This window comes from Helicoverpa zea, chromosome 5 (genome assembly GCF_022581195.2).
Source record: "Helicoverpa zea isolate HzStark_Cry1AcR chromosome 5, ilHelZeax1.1, whole genome shotgun sequence".
NCBI classification, from domain to species: domain Eukaryota; kingdom Metazoa; phylum Arthropoda; class Insecta; order Lepidoptera; family Noctuidae; genus Helicoverpa; species Helicoverpa zea.
Genome location: NC_061456.1, coordinates 6321513 through 6341811, shown reverse-complemented (window position 1 = coordinate 6341811; position 20299 = coordinate 6321513). Strand labels below are relative to the sequence as shown.

The 20299-nt window shown below is 37.8% G+C and overlaps 2 protein-coding genes across 2 annotated transcripts; one reads left to right on the top strand and one right to left on the bottom strand.

Moving 5' to 3' along the window:
* Nucleotides 1–64: 64 nt before the first annotated feature.
* On the bottom strand, nucleotides 65–18586 carry LOC124630178 (carboxypeptidase E-like). The gene is made up of 8 exons (XM_047163908.1): nucleotides 18177–18586; nucleotides 17898–18094; nucleotides 17658–17813; nucleotides 17330–17496; nucleotides 16715–16869; nucleotides 15478–15738; nucleotides 12072–12214; nucleotides 65–981 (listed from the first exon to the last, which is right to left on the bottom strand). The coding sequence occupies exons 1-8, from the start codon at nucleotides 18394–18396 to the stop codon at nucleotides 835–837; spliced, it is 1446 nt and encodes a 481-aa protein (XP_047019864.1). The 5' UTR covers nucleotides 18397–18586; the 3' UTR covers nucleotides 65–834.
* A 48-nt stretch (nucleotides 18587–18634) lies between these two features.
* On the top strand, nucleotides 18635–20232 carry LOC124630179. The gene is made up of 2 exons (XM_047163909.1): nucleotides 18635–18924; nucleotides 19003–20232. Exons 1-2 carry the CDS (start codon nucleotides 18741–18743, stop codon nucleotides 20229–20231), a joined length of 1413 nt encoding a protein of 470 aa, XP_047019865.1. The 5' UTR covers nucleotides 18635–18740; the 3' UTR covers nucleotide 20232.
* The last annotated feature ends 67 nt before the right edge of the window (nucleotides 20233–20299 follow it).

Sequence of the window (20299 nt, the reverse complement as noted above, 5' to 3'; positions counted from 1 at the left end):
AATAAATTATGTCACTCACTTGTCTGAGAATAGGTGTATTGGAAAAGTTAAAAAAAACAGCAACTTTGCACACCGATCATATTTTATTGATGGATCTAACATTATAATACCGTGAATCTATTTATAGAATATATCATTTATGCATATAATTACTATAGAACAATATTTTTTAAACAGTTGCCAAAATTTACAGTATGAAATAAAAATAGTTTTGCTCCTAATCATACTTTGATATTACTTATTTATTAGAGGTATTGACAACAATAATTATGCCCGCTTATACAATTAATTACTATAATAGGTAGATATTCAAAAATGTTCCTAAGTTACGTACACTTGAAAAGGACTACAAAATTGGACTAGAAAGTTCCTGGTCATGTGCAACAATAAACTAAAAAACATTAAGATTATAAAAATCTAAAAATATTTCCTTTTAACGGGCTTTCAACTGCTAGCCACTCCAACAAAAAATATGTCAAAAATGATCGAAAAAAAATTGGTAATCAAATAGTTATTAAATAACACAAATATAACTAAAAGTCGATGGACAGGTGCTAAGTCGTAGTTCAGATCAAATCATACTTTTAACAGATCCAGCTTTCTATGGCACGTCATATATTTTAACAAAATAGTGTCCTATAAAATTGAGTGTGCTGTGAACGCGGTAACTTGAAGTCGCCAAACATTGATAACAAAGTTCATAATTTTAATATAATACATAGCTTCTAAATTACCCCTTTGAATCTTATCAAGCTATATACATACATAGCTGAAGTAAATATAATAATCAACTGTCTCGCAATTTATTTTTTAACTTTTTAAGTGCGTGGTAACTTATTGTTTCTCTGGTTCTTTTTTCTCTAGCATAGTCTTCGCAACTTGTTCGTAAAGAGACCGTTTGTATATTCTAGGTTGTCCGTCACGCAATCCATGGGGATAAACGCCGAAAGAGGTTTCATCGTCAAACCAGCTGGTAGTAGGCTGAAATACAAAAGAAAATATATTAAAATTGTTGATGACGCGCATTAGTTTTCTTTTAAATGCCCAGAACATCATCTGTCTAGTATTTTTCCCAACTATTTTGGATTGGCTTCGAGTCTTAACGGGGTGCAGCCGAGTACCAGTTTTATACATGGAGCGACTACCTATTCGACCTCCGCAACCAAGTCACCAGGGGCCCGATTCTCTTAAGTTAATAATGTCAAAATTGAATAGAAATCGAATCGCAATATGATCGCAATAGCAGTTTAACCATATCGGGCATTCTGCTACTAATTTAAGGCCAATCGTATTCCAACGATGTTCGGGGTTGGGGTAAGATTAAGATAAACTAAGATTGAAGATTATAAGATAACTATATTTCAGTAAAAGATGCAAATGGGATAACAACTAAAATTAATGAGGTGAATGAGATTGAGTCGCGCCCGAAATGCTATCCGAAAACGTACTACTTGTATTTTTACTTTACCTAGATATTTATAAAATGTTAAATGCATACAGCGCAGTTTGAGCATTTTGCTGACATGTCTATTATTGTTCGGTGAAAGCCCGAACATGCTCCCGGGGCGAAAAGGAGAGGTTAGTAAGTGTGAAGGTTAAATGGCGTATGACATTAATATTAACAAGGTGAAAACAATTTCAAATTAATACTACTTAAATTAATTATGTAGGGTAAGTCTTGGTTAAGAGGTGAGATGAAGTTTATGTTAATATTAAACAAAATCACTACAGTACAAATCAGGTAGAGAAAAAACGCGAAAGATCGGTGAGGAGCCTCTATCTTCCCTTTTTTTTAAGCATTCACTAGATAGAGATAGCTCTTTTGGTTCACTTTTCACTGATTTACTACTAGATTGCCCTTTTTCCCTATTTTCACTACACTCAATCACAACACTTTCTGGAACGGTGTGAGGAGATGGCAACGCAGTCGCTGCAGAGGTTGTCGGCCGCTCTGCAGTAGTAGCGGACCGATGTCTTTTACGTAGTCTTTGTCGACAACAACGTTTAAAACCGTAAACTGCCACCAATACTAATATTGTTAATAAGATAAGATACATTACAGTGTACTGGTGAACGTCGTGGTAGGAGATGTTGGTGCTTAACGGTTCACTCTGCTTCATGATCTCAAGGCTTCTTTTAATAGCTTCAAATTCCCTGAGGCTATCTGAGTTGTTGAGGTTTCGCTCATATGAGATGTCTGGCATGGTGATGTTTATCATGTGGTTAACTGGTGATATTTCTGGCGAGATAATCTTTGTACTCGTGCTAATTTTGCTGGAAAGTCTTTTGTTCGAGTACACCATAAAATCTTCTGTTTTTATTAAACAGCTTTCCCCAACACGCAACAGACCAGCCCCTGATAACCTAACTGCCGTCACTTGGTTTTCACATAGGAGTTTGACATTACATTCACTGCAGCATAAATAATAATATTTGTTTTCTGATGTTAACTCTCTCCAGTCATTCTTACACGACGTAGTTTTAGTTTTACAACTTCTTGTGTTTGGGATCGTCTCGCAAAGGCTATGGTCATCTTTCATTTGACGAATAGGCCTTCTGATATGACAGAGAATCGTCGCAGGATTTTGTGATGCACATGACTGCAGATCCGTGTCTGTGAGGATTAAATAAGAGTCTTTTCTCATGTTAATGGCTGTTACCTTTGAGATAACTTTGACCTCCATCATCATGTTATCTTTTACTATGCGAGGAACTGGAATGAGATTGAATACTTCGTAGAGCTCTCTTTCAATCAGAGGTATTCGGATTTCTATAATTAGATATTTACCAGAATATTTGGTCCGGGCTTTGAGCAAACTGTAAAGATCCTTGAGATTAAAGTTGTCGACGGGAATCACCAGGTCTCCAGATATTTGTGCTGATATTGTGCTTAGCTCTGATCTGAGCTGCTTCGGAGATATTAGATGAAAGTCTAATTTCCCACTGTAAATGTCGGTTACTGTATCTAAAATTGAGTCCTGGACTCGTCGAAGGGTATATAATAGATTGTTGGCAGTAAAAGCCGAGGTCATGAAATCAGTGATTATAGTTATATTTTGCACTTGTTGAACGAGGTTTTTGTAGGAATCTTCGAGATAATTAAGCTTCTGATTTATTAGCTTGTGGTGCTTGTTTATTGTGTTCTCCATCCTTTTCATGAGATTAAGTTCAGCTTCTACGACCGACGTCTGATTCTTCCAGAGGTTGTACAGATGGTTTTCGTTGTGCTTTAAAAGATCAATATCTTTTTCATATTTTTCAGCAAATCGTTGATCCAACACTCCGAATAAACTATTTGCAACATAGCCCACTCCGTCTAGCAGGCCGCGCCGCCGGCGTTTCTTATTAGTCATAAGTGTGTCATTCATCATAATAATATTATTATAATGTTTCATTTCTTCGAACTCGTGCTCGAGTTGTAACATGACGCCGTCGCAAGGTGTCTGTTTTCTAATCGTAGCGCATAAGGTTTCAAGATATTTGAGATACTTTATGAATGCCGCTGTACCTTCTTGATAAGGCCGTGTGTCATAGTAAACTATTAAATGCCAATCGTCTCTAATTAAATGCATATTAGATAATTTATCGAAGTAGACACTATTGTTGGTCAGCTGTGTGAAGTTGTAGGATGCTTGTGCGCTGTTTATTAGTGTCAACAAAAATAAGGTCAAAGATAGAACGATAGCGGAGAATGAGATGGGACGTTTTTTCCTCGTCATAGTAGAGTTACCCTGGACCTTTGCAGCATTTTCATCTTGATCATTTTTATTTGTTGGCAGTAAGGACAGTTTTACCACCGGGCGTTTGAAGTATCCATTTTTGGTTTTAAGTGTGACAACTCGTACGTGTCCGTCACTTCCAGGATGTAGCGCTACTACGCGACCTAGGCTCCATTTCCCTGGTGGAAGGTTGTCGTCCTTTATGATAACGATGTCGTTGAGGTTGAGATCCTTTTGACACTTTCTCCATTTGGCTCTAGTAGAAAGCTGCGAGAGGTAGTCAGTTTTCCACTTATCCCAAATATCTTGATAGATTTTCTGTGTCAGGTGCCACCGCGTTCTGAGGTCGTGCTCTGTTTCAAAGATCGTTAAGTTGGGGCCACTTGCCAAAAAGTGAGCCGGGGTCAAAAAATCGAGATCTCCAGGATCTTCAGTCAGAGGGCACAGTGGTCTTGAGTTCAAACAAGCCTCGAGTTGAGATAATAGGGTAGTATATTCTTCGTAGGTTAGTTTTTGCTCTCCCACGACTCGTTTGAGATGATGTTTAAGGCTTTTCACTGCGGCTTCCCAGAGTCCACCAGCAGATGGCCATGATGGGGCGTTGAAATGCCACTCAATATTCATTTCAGCAATTGTCGAGGTTACTTCCTTGTTAGACAGGATAGATGTTATTTCAGCGAGCTCTTGTTTTAAGACTTTGTTGGCTCCAATGAAGTTCGTTCCCTGATCGCTATAGATGTGCCCGGGAACTCCTCTTCTAGCCGACATCCGCCTGAGTGCAGAAATAAATGCTGACGCTGTTAGGTCGGAGACTATTTCTAGGTGTATGGCTTTAGTTACCATACAAACAAAGACTGCGATGTATCCTTTACAGGTTTTAATACCACGACCTTTGTTCGCCTTAATGAAAATATGTCCGGTATAATCTATTCCGGTGTGGTAGAAGGGCCGGTTAGGAATCAATCGTGCAGGAGGTAGGTCCCCCATTATTTGATGTTGTGGTATGGGATTACTTCTTTTACATTTGACACACATTCTTAACCTTTTCTTTGTAGCTCTATTTCCTCCAAGAATCCAGTATCTTTTTCGTATAAATCCAGTAGTCATCTTTACTCCACCATGAAATACAAGTTCGTGGGATTCATCTATGATAAGATCTGCTAACTTCGATTTATTGGGGATTATGATAGGATGCTTCATTTCTGGATCAAGGTTTGAATGTTTAAGTCGGCCCCCGACACGTACTATTTGGTGAGAGTCTAGTATGGGATTGAGGTTAAGAATCTGGCTTTTCTTATTGAGTGATTCATTATTTCGCAACCGCGATATTTCTTCACCAAAGTGCTCTTGCTGGACGTGCTTAATCAACATTTCTCTGGCCGCCTTTATTTCTTGCAGCGTAAGGAAACACGTTCGTTTTTTCTTATAAACAACAATGTTAATGAATTTGTTGATGTAAGCTAATACCCGAGTAACTTTCCTTAAAGTGCTATACTTTATAAATAATTGATGAATTATAGCATTTTCTGACAATTTAACAATGACCGTGTTTACTTCCTCTTTCCTTCGGAGCTCCTCGTTGTTATTATACATTGACATCTTATGAGATTTGTTAGGCGTGTTTTGTGATAACCAGTCTGGTCCCTGCCACCACAGGGAATGATTGGCTATTTGAGAAGCGGGTAAACTACGCTTGCGCAATCTGCGGGGTTTTCTTTGGACTTTACGTAACCCCAGTTATCTTTGGGGATTACTTCCGTAATAGTCCTTACTCGGTTCGCCACAAAGGGTTTCCATTTCTCCGGTTCTCCATTTAACCAACCAAGAGCAGCCGTGGAGTCAGTCCAGCCATAAATATTCACCTTGTAGTTCGTTAGAGATAGGATGATTTTGCGCATGAGTTTTGACAATAACAGAGCGCCACAAAGTTCTAAGCGCGGGATCGATTGCGGCCTTTTCAGCGGTATTACCTTTGATTTTGCTGCGATAAGTGTTACGTGGACTTCCTTTTCTCGGCGTATCTTGCCATACACGACACAGGCGTATGCTTTTGTGCTAGCGTCGCAGAAACCATGGAGTTCAATATTATCTTCTGCACGAGTTTGAATCCATCGTGGTATTTTAATAAGAGATATATGGTATAAATCGTCTTTAATAGTATTCCACTCCAAAGCGATTTGTTGAGGGACGGGGCGGTCCCAACCCAGGTCTGATTTCCATAGTTCTTGGAACAAGATCTTAAATTTAATAGTAACTGGAGCGAGCCAGCCCAAAGGGTCAAAAATTTTTGATATTTGAGATAAAAATTGTCTCTTTGTAAGAACTTCTTGCGAGGTAAATTCTATTGGATGGAAGATAAATTGATCATTTTTTGATTGCCACCGAAGACCTAAAGTTTTCGTTGACTCCGGTTGCTTAAAGTCAAACTCAGATGCCTCAGTACTGTCTATTAACTCTGGCAAATTCGATCGCCATTTTCTGAGATTAAACCCACCCGATTTGAGCAAGCTGATCATCTCTGCTTTGCGCTGAATAGCCGCTGTTGCTGTATGCTCACCATGGAGGAGATCATCCATGTAGAACGAGTTTTCCAAGATGTTAGGAGCAGAACTGTGTAAGTAGTTTTGTCTTTCATCAGTAGCCAGCTGCTTCAGCGTCATCATAGCCAAAAAAGGTGCGGCTTTTGTGCCATAGGTAACTGTTGCTAGCTGGTACTCCTTTAAAGGTTGGGATTCATGATTTCTCCAGATAATCTTCTGGTATTTCTGATCTTCTGGATGCAGCCAGATTCTGCGAAACATCTTCTCTATATCTGCTGTAAAGGCGTATCTAAATTGTCTCCATTTTAGGATAAGACTCTGCAGGTCTTGTTGTAAGTTAGGACCTCGGCACATAAGATCATTAAGACTGTATCCACTCGAGGTTTTTGCCGAAGCATTGAAGACAACTCGCAATTTAGTAGTTGCTGACTCAGCTCTTTGGACACCATGGTGCGATAGGTAGCAACCCGACTCTCCGTGTGGCGCGGCCAGTATCATATGTCCGAGCTCTAGATATTCAGCGATAAACTTTTTATAGTCCCGTGCCAGTGCTGGTTGTTTACTTAGTTTACGCTCCATTTGGAAGAATTGAGCAATCGATTTTTTCTTCGACTCGCCAATATTTTCTTCAAAGTTTTCTTTGAATGGGATTCTAACGACGTAGCTTCCGTCTTCCCGTCTAGAGGTTGAAGCTTGGTAGAATTCGATGCATTTTTGGTCTTCTTCTGATAACGCTGAAGGTTCATGTATGTCTTCTATTTCCCAAAATTGTTGAATGTCTTCGATATTCTTTAAGATCACGTTACAATGATACGTTTTATAGTTGCCGCTTAAGATCCATCCCAATTGAGTTTGTTGAGCAATGGGCACCATACCCTCTGATCGACAGATACCATCCATAAGGATAGCGGAATAGATATCTGCCCCAAATAGGATATCAATAGGCCTACTCTTGTAGAATTCGGGATCTGCTAAAGTTATTTGCTTCAGAGTAGGCCAGTCTGGCTTAGGTAAGGTACAACTAGGTAAGTTATTTATGAGTGTATTCATTATATACACGTCTGTTTCAAAGCTGAAATTACTAACCAGCGACGAACACTTGATGGTAAGCCTGCCCTTACAGTTGTTTTCCTTATTTCCTATTCCGGATATATACCCGTTACATTTCCGACGTGGTAATCTTAATAACTGAGCTGCGCTTTCCCTAATGATTGATGTTTGTGACCCTTGATCTAGCAGCACTCTCATTTTTTGGTAGGATCCGTCCACTGCCTGTACATCAATTATTGCTGTGGCAAGCAATATTTCCGAGGGTTCTTTAAGCAGCGACGCCACAATACCGCTGTCTTGCTCTTGAGATTTCGGCTTAGTAATCGTGGCTGCATTTGACCCAGATCGATGCGAGGTAAATGATTCATGCAAAATAGTATTATGTTCTTTATTGCATTCCTTGCATCTTATTTCGGAAAAACATTTTTTGCCTTCGTGATAATGTAAACAATTAATACAAAGGTTCAGGTTAGCAACAGCATTTTTACGTTCATTAGGTTGCAATTCCATTAGTTTCTGACATACATGAATTCGATGATCGTTAGAGTTGCAAATAGGGCATTGCTTGCGATAGTTAATTTTGCGTTTGGACTTTGACAATTGCGAAACTTGCGAAACTTGGTTTGTTGAGTAATTCGTTTTAAAATTGTTATAATTTCGATTAAAACTGGAACCCTTTAAGGATGATGGTTTCTGATTGTGGTTAACTTGAGATTGAGATGTTTTATGCGTGTTATTTTCTAGCTTCTTACGAGAACCTTCCAGCGTCATAAACTTATTTTCTAAAAAGTTTAAGAAGTCTTCCAAGACGGGCAACTCTCGCGGGGATTTTAATGCTTGAAGATAATCCTCGTACGTATCTGCATCCAATTTTTGTGACAATATACATACTAAGAAAGGATCCCACGACGACACATCGACTCCCAGATTCTTAATGGCATTCACGCTCTCGTACGTGGTGTCGTGAATGCGTTTTATATGATTTGATGATTGTTGTTGGTTCGAAGGGATATTCATGATATTATTAAGATAAGATGTAAAAATCAGTCGTTTATTATTATACCGGTGATTGAGAATATTCCAACATACAAGATAATTGTCGGAGCTTATTTGGAGGTGTTGGATCAATTTTTCCGGCTCACCTTTGATCTTACTCTTGAGGAACTGCATCTTTTGCGCATTCGACAACGAGGGGTTATTGTGGACTGCTTCGGTAAAAAGATCTTTGAACGAAATCCACTTATTGTAGTTTCCTTCAAAGGTGACTATTTCCATTTTAGGGGTTGACTTTTCAATATGCGCAACGGACCACATTTTCTGATTGATGTCTTTCTTAATTTTGTTATAATAGTTCTCATAATGAGTAAATTGCTCTTCGTACTCGGGGTTGGATCCACTATACTCGTTGTCTAACTCCCAATGAGTGGAGTCGATAACCGCCCAACGAGATTGTAACGTCTTCAGGAGGTCTTCAAACTCCCACTTTTCCGTAACAAGATCAAGGTCGATATTGGAAGTTGTTCTTAGAAAAGCCTTAAAATTGGTAGCTTGCTTTTTGAAGAGACTTTCGGCTTTACCTTCTTCAAGAGCAGGAGATTTAGAAGCAGCCTGAGGCATAGACGTCGCTTTACTTTCTGTAGTGGCTTGGAACGTAGGAGGTTTTAATATTGGGGTTTGCGGTCTGTTTGCGCTGGGGTTATAGTTCTGAATAGTAGTTTTAATGGTGTTATATTTTTCAGTCATTTGATCGTATTGATTGGTACTGAAATATGTATGAGATTTATCACCAAACGACAGCAGTGTCATGTGATTATTATGGAACTCTGTAAAGTATTGTTCTAAGGTAGCTAATCGACGACGCAGGTAATCTGGGGTCTTGCGCTCTGCACCATCCTTCTTGAAATTAGTGAAGAGCCCATCTATGGCTTCGATTAGTTGATGTTGAGTTGACAAAAGGTCTGCCATATTCGACATTATAAGGATAAAAGGGAGACCTTACTTGAACTGAAGGCTTCTTTGGAGATCAATTGTCCTCGCGAGGTGGCTGCAAGAACAAACCTGAAGTACCAGCACGAAGGGGTGACGTGAAGCAGGCTTATTCAGGACCAATGGGATGTAGAAATGTCCTCAGTTCGGTTTTCCAAGGTTTGGTAAAAAGTTCCAAGCGAGACACTCACACGATACAGTTTATTGGCACTCGCGTAATGGTCCCGCCACGATAGCTCGAAGGACCAATGTTCGGGGTTGGGGTAAGATTAAGATAAACTAAGATTGAAGATTATAAGATAACTATATTTCAGTAAAAGATGCAAATGGGATAACAACTAAAATTAATGAGGTGAATGAGATTGAGTCGCGCCCGAAATGCTATCCGAAAACGTACTACTTGTATTTTTACTTTACCTAGATATTTATAAAATGTTAAATGCATACAGCGCAGTTTGAGCATTTTGCTGACATGTCTATTATTGTTCGGTGAAAGCCCGAACAAACGACATTCGATTGGTTTGCGATTGGTCTGCTATTTTGGTGATTTTGGTCTATACGGTAGTTTGCTCTACAATCATATTGCAATCGTAAATCATTGGCAGACAAAATGATCCCACCAAAAACATTAAATGTAAAAAAAAGCCAATCCTCTACGCAATCCCTCCACCGTAAAAAGTTTTGAGATCGCATAGAAGCCAAGTCCTGTTCAACTTTATTTGTAATAATAAATCAATATTTTGTGACTATATCAATAGTTTCGTTCACTTTACAATAATATTGACTTGGCCATGAGCACAAGTTAAAAGCCGCTCCTTGAAATAATGTGTAAATACCATTGAATTGATAAATTCTATATGGACATGATTTTACGATTGGACTGATTGGAATTTGAGATCACCATGGACTAAACATGCGCCATAGCTGATAACCTATCTTGGTGCCAAATTTGAAGGTTCTCAGTTTGCTAGAAGTACCTTAGACTTTTGATGATCGGTCAGTGAGTGAGTCAGTGATAAAATGGTGTAACTTTGATCGCTCATAACTCGTAAACTATTTATTCAAATGTCTTGTAATTTTGAGACTGAGCTTGTTCCAATACTTACTCTTGGTCATCGAAAACCTAAACTCCTAGCTTTGTTCACATGGAAGATACAGGGGGCTGAAATAGCCGCGAAACGCTTCGAGAAAAGATGGTACGGCCGTGCCCGCTTTGCTCGAGTCTTGGCTGGGGCACTGCCGTGCCCTCAGATTCATCATTGAATGACAGAAAAGGATAAAATTGTTTATTACAAAGAAAAAATAGCGGAATGCCACATACGCTTCAATCGTAATCGAGTCGTGATTGGATCGCAGTCGAATGTGAATCGTATGTTGCTTATGTAAAATTAGAAGAATCGGGCCCCTGGGCAATCTGATAACCAGAATTAATTAACGAACATAGGTCCCATAAAAGTTAATTTTCTATAAAACGTCACGCTAAATAAACACAGCGTTAAAATAATCAAATCTGATTAAATAATTAGCGGCTCTAATGAGATTTATGGCTTTCCTTGTATTTAGAAATTGATACTGCGTCGTTAAAACAGCTTACGAACGATTATCCCTTATTCGACATTGCTGAATTGGATTTGCTTACAATAGAGGGTAGGTAGGTAGGTATTTTTATGTATTTTGTTTATTGTGACCAAAGAAAACAGTAATGAAAAAATATTTTTTTAAATGCATCACTGTGCATATCGTTTCGTTCGTTAGAAACCGAAAATCTTGAAGAAACTATACGTAATAAACTAATAGTGGAATCAAATCCTGTTGATTAATCAATCAAACATATCGATTTATAGACACACAAGTTGCATATGACAGCGGATGGCACATATAACTGTGATAATGTTATCTGCACCCAATGACCGTAAATACCCATACATTATTATCGAATATTATATACCAACATCAATATGCGTCATATTGCAGATTGATTCGTTCGCGACAGCACTGGGCTTGATAACAAACTTGGTTCGTAAGAGAACTTTACAATACAATACTGTTGCAATAAACCTTGCTATTCATTTTGGGATGTGGATAATGGTTGAAATTGCTTAATAAAGGTGGCGCAAATGTGGCAAGGTGGCGCAAATGCAGCGTATTTACTAAATGTTTGTTTGTTTTGTAATTAGTTTTATTTGTTTTATTGCTTTTGCGTCGTTTGCGTTAATAAATGGTTTTTCTTTCTTTCTTTCTTCTTTCTTCTTTCTAATAAAATCTCCGTTATCCTTTAGCTATCCTTCAAATGTTCAGTTAAGTCGTCACGTGCAGCCTTTGTGTGTACTGTTCACCGAAAGTCACATTAACTTGACATTCGTTTATTGTAATCGCACGTAGGAATCGCGTGGGAGGTAAGAATTGCGTCAAAGCTTCAGTGGGAAGCTTTTGTGTGACGCAGTCGGAACGTCATGAGGCACACATGTCACTATTATAACATTCGAGTTCATTTAACCGAACGAGGGTGGAAAGGTTTTAAACACTCGTTATAATATCGACAGGAATAGGTATTTGTAAATATTAACGAGTGACTGTTTACTTAGATTGAGATACATACCTCATTATTCATCATTACGATTACGCTTACATCATGTGGGGATCCCCAATTATTGTTTATATTTCGATAGAAAACCCAAAATCAATCGGTCATTGATATAAAAATTCCATTATTAAAAAAAAAGAATCATGTTTATAAACATTTGTGACAACTGTTTTTGTTATGATATTAACTCACCTCGAGTTTAAAGTTCAGGACATGAGCAGCAGTCTGGTATCGAGGTACGGTCGCCACGCGTGACACTGGGAAATACCCGGGGTGGCTCGCTGTCACTTCGTAGTGACCTGGGGTCAACAGCCGGTAGTAGTCGCCGTAAGCACCTAAAAGTAACAAAAATAGGGTAGTAAGTAAGGTACCTAATAAGTACCAATATCACAATATATCTCTCACAATGGTTTTGATAATTAAATTAAATATGAGAGACATTATTCGAGTCTAACTATCGTTGAGTGTTACGAATTTCTCAAGTGACCCAATATTTCATTGGCATCCATCAAATTGAAATTATTTTTAGATTACAGTAGCACAAGCGATTAGCTCATAATATAGGTCAGCAGCTGGAGCCGTGTTGGTTCGTGTACACATCGGTAGTAGTCCTACATTAGCAAAATTATCAATGTTTACAAATCTCGATTAGCGCACCATGCCGTCAGAGACGTAGTACATTATATTGCATGTTTATTATACAAGCCTAACATTGTCCCAGAATCACGGCATCTCTCATTGTATTAACAATGGTATTTATTATTTAAGCAGATTGCGTGTAACAGTGCAAGGGCGATGAATGATGCGATGAATTTAGTCATCGTATTTTAGATGATATAATATCGTACTTTTGGGGCAAAATCTTTCTTTATTTGTGTTTTGAACTCATGAATCATCTTTAACTTACGTAACGAATGTACAATCATAATGCAATGAAAAAAAAAGACGTGGTGGGTAAAGCACCAACCTCACATGTATGAGTGTGTGGGTTCGATTCCAGGTCAGGCTACTACCAGTGTAACTTTTCTAAGTTTGCATGTACTTTTATTATATTTTAGACACCAATGGCTAATTAAAAGGTGAAGGAAAACATCTTGACGAAACCTGGACTATGAAGTCCGACATCACGAACCCGCATTGAGCAAGCGTGATGATTAATGCTCAATCCTTCTCCGTGTGAGAGGAGGCCTGGGGCCCGATTCTCCTAAGTTAATAAAGTCAAATCGAATAGAAATCGAATCGCAATATGATCGCAATAGCATTTTTAACCACATCGGGCATTCTGCTACTAATATATTATAAGACCAATCGTATTCCAACGACATTCGATTGGTTTGCGATTGGCCTGCTATTTTGGTGATTTTGGTCTATACGATAGTTTGCTCTACAATCAAATTGCAATCTTAAATCATTTGCAGACAAAATGGTTCATTATTGAATGACAGAAAAGGATAAAAACGTTTATTTCAAAGAAAAAATAGCGGAATGCCACAAACGCTTCAATCGTAATTGAGTCGGGATTGGATCTCAGTCGAACGTGAATCGTATGACACTTAAGTAAAATTAGGAGAATCGGGCCCCTGTACCTAGCAGTAGGACAATAAAAAGGCTTTAACGAACGCATGTACAATACCGTTAATATTTGTGACTAATTGAAAATCGATTCAGCAACATATCCGTGACAGTCATAAGAACAAGTGGACACGAATCTCACTTATTCGATTTCATTTGCGTCAACAAACTAAGACCCAATTAATAGGCTTCCCAAATCCAAACTTTTATTTACGTCACCAGCCTAAAAAGAATTTAGCTATATTTGCTTCAATTTTCGACTTGAACGTCTGTTTGTTTATTGAAACACCACATCCCCAGTTTCTATGTAACTTGACAAGACTGGACTTTAAGGCTTTTAGGATATTGACCAGTCTGGTTTGCAAGTAGCGAACTATCTTCATAGATGGCCTACAATAGCTGTTGCTGCCATATGCCTGCGTTTATTTATTTGCCAACAATACTCACATTCCTATTCAAGAAGAGTAATGATGCTCTTTTATATTCAATCGGATCTTCAACCTATTTTCACGGTTACGAAATAAAGTTAACGCGTTGTTGTATGTAATCCGCATACTTTGTGATTGTAGTTATACACAGTTGTCCTCAAATAGTGCACACATATTTCTATTGCACTATAAATGTACACTGTCAAAGTATTAGAATAATGTAATTGATGAATTTATAAATAGCAAGACAAGCGCAGATAGCGTAACTGCGCATTGTTTCAAATGAATACAAATCGAATGCATTTTGGCCGATTCCTACCTCCATGTTTCACTTCAAATAATTACTTCCCACCCTACTAAAGCAATATAGAATGAGAACAATATTAATAAAGATACATCCAGGGCCGACACAATAAAGTGCAACGGGCCGTTGAACAAATGGACCCAAATGAGTCAAGACGTCGAGATGCCGGTGCCGCGAGGAAACGCTTAGTTACACCAATCAGTCTTAATTTACCGAACTGAATGCAAACAACTATTAATTGCCTTGCACTGGACAACGAGTGCGTTTACATTGTATTTGTAACTGTACTGCATTGTTCTAGGTAAGAGTAACAACAATTACAACTATGATCGATGCTCTAATTGTACGTTTTTGCTAAGACATTTTAAAAGGCAATAAAATTTGCTGGCTCTAATGTTTGATAGAGTATTACGATAAACTTAGTTATTTTAATTGGTTTAATGCGAAAGTAAACTGCTATTTCCTCAACAAGGAGGCAGGCACGCAGTGATTTATTTATGAATTCTTGTACACACACGATATAGAAAGACAACATTAAAGAAAGAATTAACAAAGGCAATGCTTATTTCTAAAGACCTCTCTTCGAGCATACCTGTGAAAAGAGATTGGAAGAAAAAAGAGATAGACGCTGTGGAAGACAATAAAGGAAAGAAAATAGATTGAAAGATATAACTGTATATAATATCCACATTAACAATAAATACATAACGATTATGTACGTCAATAATAAATGTCTTATCTACCCGGATGTACTCGGATAAACTATACTTAACACATGCCAACATGATCAACCAACATCTGAAATATACAACCTTTCCCACTCCATTTTACAAGCATTAAATATAAGGTAACGCGTTTTAACTTTAACTGAACCTATTCTACGCAAGAATGGTACCGACTTTAACTATTCCTGAAGACTAGTGGTTGCTCTCACGTCTACAGGAAAGTACATAATACTTCGCGCAAGTGAATAAAGCTCGCCAAGTGCTCGTCAAGTAGAAAGGTTCTGTACCAATATCTGAAGGACGTGATCGAGTGAAAGGGATTGTCAACCTCTCCAGCTAAATTAAATGAGCTTGCATCTGGAGGGGGTTTACGACAAATCAACCCTTTAAGAATGCAATTTTAATATTCAATTATTCTTAGTATTGTTTACGCTTTAATAACATTACACTAAGTAATCACGCGAATTAGAAACGGCATGCCTATTAGTCAATACAATATGTGCAGTGAGGATACATTATTCGTAGAAATATAGCTGAAAAAACATGATAGGGATTTTTGTAAATCTTACCTGTAGTGACATCATGACGGATAGGCCTTGGCACTGGTCCAGTGATGTTAACGACAGAAATGATGGCGTTTTGAATGAAGCCCGAGTCATCGGAAACTATTCCTTTAATGCCAGTGTGAGCTTTCCAAATGTACGCCAACAAAGCTTCGCGGTTCCTCTCCCATTCGTTGGCCAGAGCACTCTCAGGAGGATACTTTTCACAGCCCAGTTCGAGAGTAATCTCAAATGCGTTTGTGGCAAGATAGTTGAAATCTTGCATACCTGGAATTTTTTATTGTTTTAATTGGAAGAAGTTGCAAGATAAGCTGAATGTGATCATAGTGTTCATTGCCATTACAGAACCCAGTTCTTTTAGAAGATAGTCAAAAGGCAGGATCGTAGCTAGTAGTCCTAGTCTGTAGATAATTTGGAAACAAAACGCAAATAGGTGCTTACGTAACCCCTGCTCTCAGACTACCTATTGTTAGATAACTAACTGACACGTACTGGTAATCGTTCTTAACACGTTGCCATACAAAAACATCTGTCAGAGAGGTTGCGTGCGCGATACAATTGTTACGATTAAAAATCATTGAACAATGCAGCTAAAATTAGCATTGCTAAGCCATCCATGTTTCATGGTCAGTTGAATGTAAATGCCAGCGTAAGTACCAGTCAAGTGATCCATTGCTTATGCTTCCTGCTTCACAGGCTTCCTACGTTATTACGACGAGTAAACTTTTTGTAAAAGTTGACAATCGCTTATTACTGTTGCTAATGGATGACTCACGTCTTAAGCTATTGCAAGTTTTTAATATTTTTGAAATATTCCTGTGGTTTGAGTGTCAATTCCAAACAATATGTTAAAATCTATATTATTTTCGTCACTGTTTTTAGAAGTTGCGACCAGTAATGTGGCACCTCTTTGTGAACGAGTTTCGAACACAACCATTATTATTATCTTCAAATATCAAGGCTAAGGTAACTTGACAAAATAGCAATTCATAACACAAACGTTCAACCAGTTTTTTTTTTTTATAGTAAAGTATCCAGTTTCGCGAAAGCGGTCCCCTACAGAAAGATATTTGATAACAAAGGCGGATATAATATGCATATTACTATAACTATAGCAAGCCATTCAATGAAAAAAGGTACTCCTATCTACGATTGTTTCTATTCTAAGGCATATTTTAACACTTACGTACTATCAGAGATAAAGAAAGATACTGGAAAAAAATGTTTTTGTTTAACTACCCACCTCCTTTCAAACTGTACCAAGCAGCTCCATTAGTGACTCCGCCTTGTTTGCCAAAGTTGTATGTGGCAGATTCATCAGAACTGGTCGTGTGACATCCGCGACGGGTTGCCGAAGCCATGTCGGCGTGGGCCGAGGCGTACGTCATAGCTAACTCCCTACGATATTTAAGAAAACATTAGATAATTGCAATATGCTCACAGCTGATAACCAACTAAGACCAGATATGGAGTGGGTGCCATCTTTGCTATCTTGGAGAGTAGTAAAACAATTGGGTCATCACACTGGTGCACTCTCTAAAGTTTAGACAACCCCACTTTCAGGTGTCATTTAATAACATAAACTTATGAACATTTTTGGGAATGTTCTTAGGAAACATGTACTATGTTGGTCTTTAATGACTGCTATATGTATGGTATGGGTCACTGCAAAACACTGTTACTTAGCTTGCATCCGGTTAGACTGAAAGCTGACCCCAATATAGTTAGGAAAAGGCTAGGCAAATGATGGTGATATATGGGTCACCATATATCATCATTAACAACCTACCCTTTTGCAGCCTGAAAATAAAGGTATTTTTTTAAATCATGTCGTTTTTTAATATTTAGTTTGAGCTACCTGAATGTATCATCGTCTGGGCTAGCCGAGTATTCTGAGACTGGTGCACCGCTTCGACTCTCATCATAAGGATAGTTAGCCACAAGGTCACCACCGTGCATTGCAGCACTTAACACAAATGGTACTGACATGATCCAGCGCATCACTGCCCGGGTTTCCGGTTCCAGCTAAAATATATCCATTTAAAGTATAGTTTTATTTTTCTGACGATAGTTTATGTTAAAAACTAGTATTTTATGATGTAAACACACATCATTTGTCTTTTGCTAATATTATTGTATGTAACAAATATATTGTAAGGAGGTAATTACAACAATAAAATTCTCACCGGAGCAGCCAGACGGGTCAAATCCTTTAACAAGTGGTTGTTGTGGTTTATGCCCTGGCGTTCATACTCAAATGTTATGGCATCTAGATCTGGGAAGTTCCGGTTTAAATCCACTGAATGGTTATTTGTACGACCAATAAGGTAATCGACAGCACCCTGTAAATTATTGTTTGTTAAGTTCTAATTCCAGTAACTTTTGAATTAATTATTGTCACACTTTGTTTCATGCTGGCCACTTACAGTGTCTGTGGATGATTGCCAGCCATCTGGATTCATGGAGGGTAACAGATGGATCCGCGTTGAATGAATAAGTGCGCGAATTCGACGATTCTGACTGTTGTACTGATCACAAAGATAATGTGCCAAGCCCAAAAGCAATTCACGGCCCAAAACCTCGTTTCCGTGGATATTCCCAACATACTTTACTTCTGGTTTATCTGATAAATAATGAAATTATAAAGTCACTCATGTGTTAAAAACCAAAATCTTAATTATGTCTTTTGAACGTATTTTACTTACAAGGCTGATGGAATCCAGGTGTATCCGAAAATTCTATAACGTACAATGGAACACCACACACTGATGGCTCGGATAATGCATAAACTCTAGTAATGTTAGGACATTTCGCGTGAACTTCTTCGAGCACTACGGGTAGTTGCTCATTATTATGATGTCTCCAAACAAATTCCGCTGACGTTGTAAGTAAGAAAGCAAGGCACAAAACGAGATATGAAGCCATTTTTCTTTATGGATAAAAGTTATACTTTTAAATGAATTGTCTGAACATTATTTTCGTTTGATGCAAGGTGATACACGACTACACGTCCGACCGCCGACACAACTTAACAATATCGATCGATTTTCCCGCCAGCAACGGAGCACCCACACAGCAACCACTGATCGCGTCACAACACACGAACATGCACACATTCTTTGATGACGCAAATACACAAACATTAGAGTTTGACAGCATAAATCGACTAAATTGGGGCTGGCAACTGTCAAAGTGGCGCTATCGTCGTTCTGTCCCATAACAAAGCGATTTCCTATGAAAAGTTCAATTAATTATAGAAAATTATAAAAATGACACGTTGCTGTGTTCCAAATTGTTCTGAAACCGCTACCCACCAATTCCCTAAGGATGAGAAACTAAAAAGAAAGTGGCTAAAAGCAATCCGTCGTGTGAATTTCGTACCTAAAAGTGGTTCTAGGTTATGTCGAAAACATTTTAAAGAAAGCGACTATGTAATGATTAGTAAATACACAGGTAAACATCACTAAAAGTTATAATTTTGTCCTTAGGATTTAAGATGATTAAATATTATAGTAGAGATTTTATTTACAGGGGTAGAACATCAGCATAAACATTTGAAAAAGTCTGCTGTACCTTCTCTTTTTCCATGGAATGTAAAACCTGTTTCCAAACAATCAGAGGACAGAGAAGAACGATTGAAAGTTCGCAATTGTAAGAAAAGCCTTTTCCAAGAAGCAGCTTCTTCGCAAAACAGGGATATTGAACCATTTCAGGATGTACTGTGTTCTGAACAGGATGAAAATATTGGTCAATATGTGGATATTTTAACTGAAGGTTCCGCACATCAAAATGCTTGTAATGTTACTGATACAACAAAAATAATGAAAAATGAAGCAACGCAAACATCAAGCATTATGAAAATCTTCTCTACTGATTTATTGGTGACTGATAATGATTCAGTAAATTTTTATACGGGCCTGGAAACTTACCAAAAGTTTTCATTAGTATTATCTACATTAATGCCTATGGCTAATGATATAAAATATAGATGGAGCAGAGTTATATGTTTGTCCATAGAAGAACAATTTTTAATGTTGCTTATTAAATTAAGACGAAATAAGCCTGATTTTGAGCTAGGAAAAATGTTTGGTGTAAGCAAAACAGAGGTTTCAAATGTGATTATTACCTGGATTAATTTTGTTAATGACCTTTGGAGTCTCATTAATATCTGGCCATCTCGTGAGCTAGTCAACTTTTATATGCCTAATTCTTTTAAAACTAATTATCCTTCTACAAGAATAATTATAGATGGAACAGAAATTCCCATACAAAAACCTAGCCAACCTGATGCTCAAAAAGCTTCTTTCAGTCAATATAAACACAAAAATACTTTGAAATTCTTAGTCGGGTCATCACCTGGTGGGTTATTTACTTATTGTTCAGGAGCATATGCTGGATCTACAAGTGACCGCCAAATTGTGGAACGCAGCAGTCTTTTCGAGAAGTGTGAACCAGGAGACAGCATTATGGCAGACCGTGGTTTCAATGTTCAAGATTTATTTGCTAGTAAATGTGTAGGAATAAATATTCCTACATTTTTAAAAGGAAAATCCCAAATTCCTGGAATATTATTAAAACAAGACCAGAAACTAGCCAGTCAACGGGTTCATATAGAAAGACTTATTGGTTTATCTAAAACATATAAAATACTAACGAGTGAACTTAACCAGTATTATATTCCTTTAGCCTCGAAGATATTTTTCATTTGCATGATGTTATGTAATTTCAGGGAAGGAATAGTAAATAAAAACATAAATTAATGATTGGTTCATTATTTATTAAAATCTTCATAATTATAATATAAATACTTATTTAAAAGTTCACCCTT

Coding starts and splice junctions, on each gene's coding strand:
- LOC124630178 (XM_047163908.1), bottom strand. CDS start 18,396: ATGGCTTCATATCTCGTTTTGTGCCTTGCTTTCTTACTTACAACGTCA. Junction 15,739..16,714: donor TTGGTACAGTTTGAAAGGAG/GTGGGTAGTTAA, acceptor AAAAAATTCCAG/GTATGCAAGATTTCAACTAT. Junction 12,215..15,477: donor CCGTCATGATGTCACTACAG/GTAAGATTTACA, acceptor TGTTACTTTTAG/GTGCTTACGGCGACTACTAC.
- LOC124630179 (XM_047163909.1), top strand. CDS start 18,741: ATGACACGTTGCTGTGTTCCAAATTGTTCTGAAACCGCTACCCACCAA. Junction 18,925..19,002: donor AATGATTAGTAAATACACAG/GTAAACATCACT, acceptor TTTTATTTACAG/GGGTAGAACATCAGCATAAA.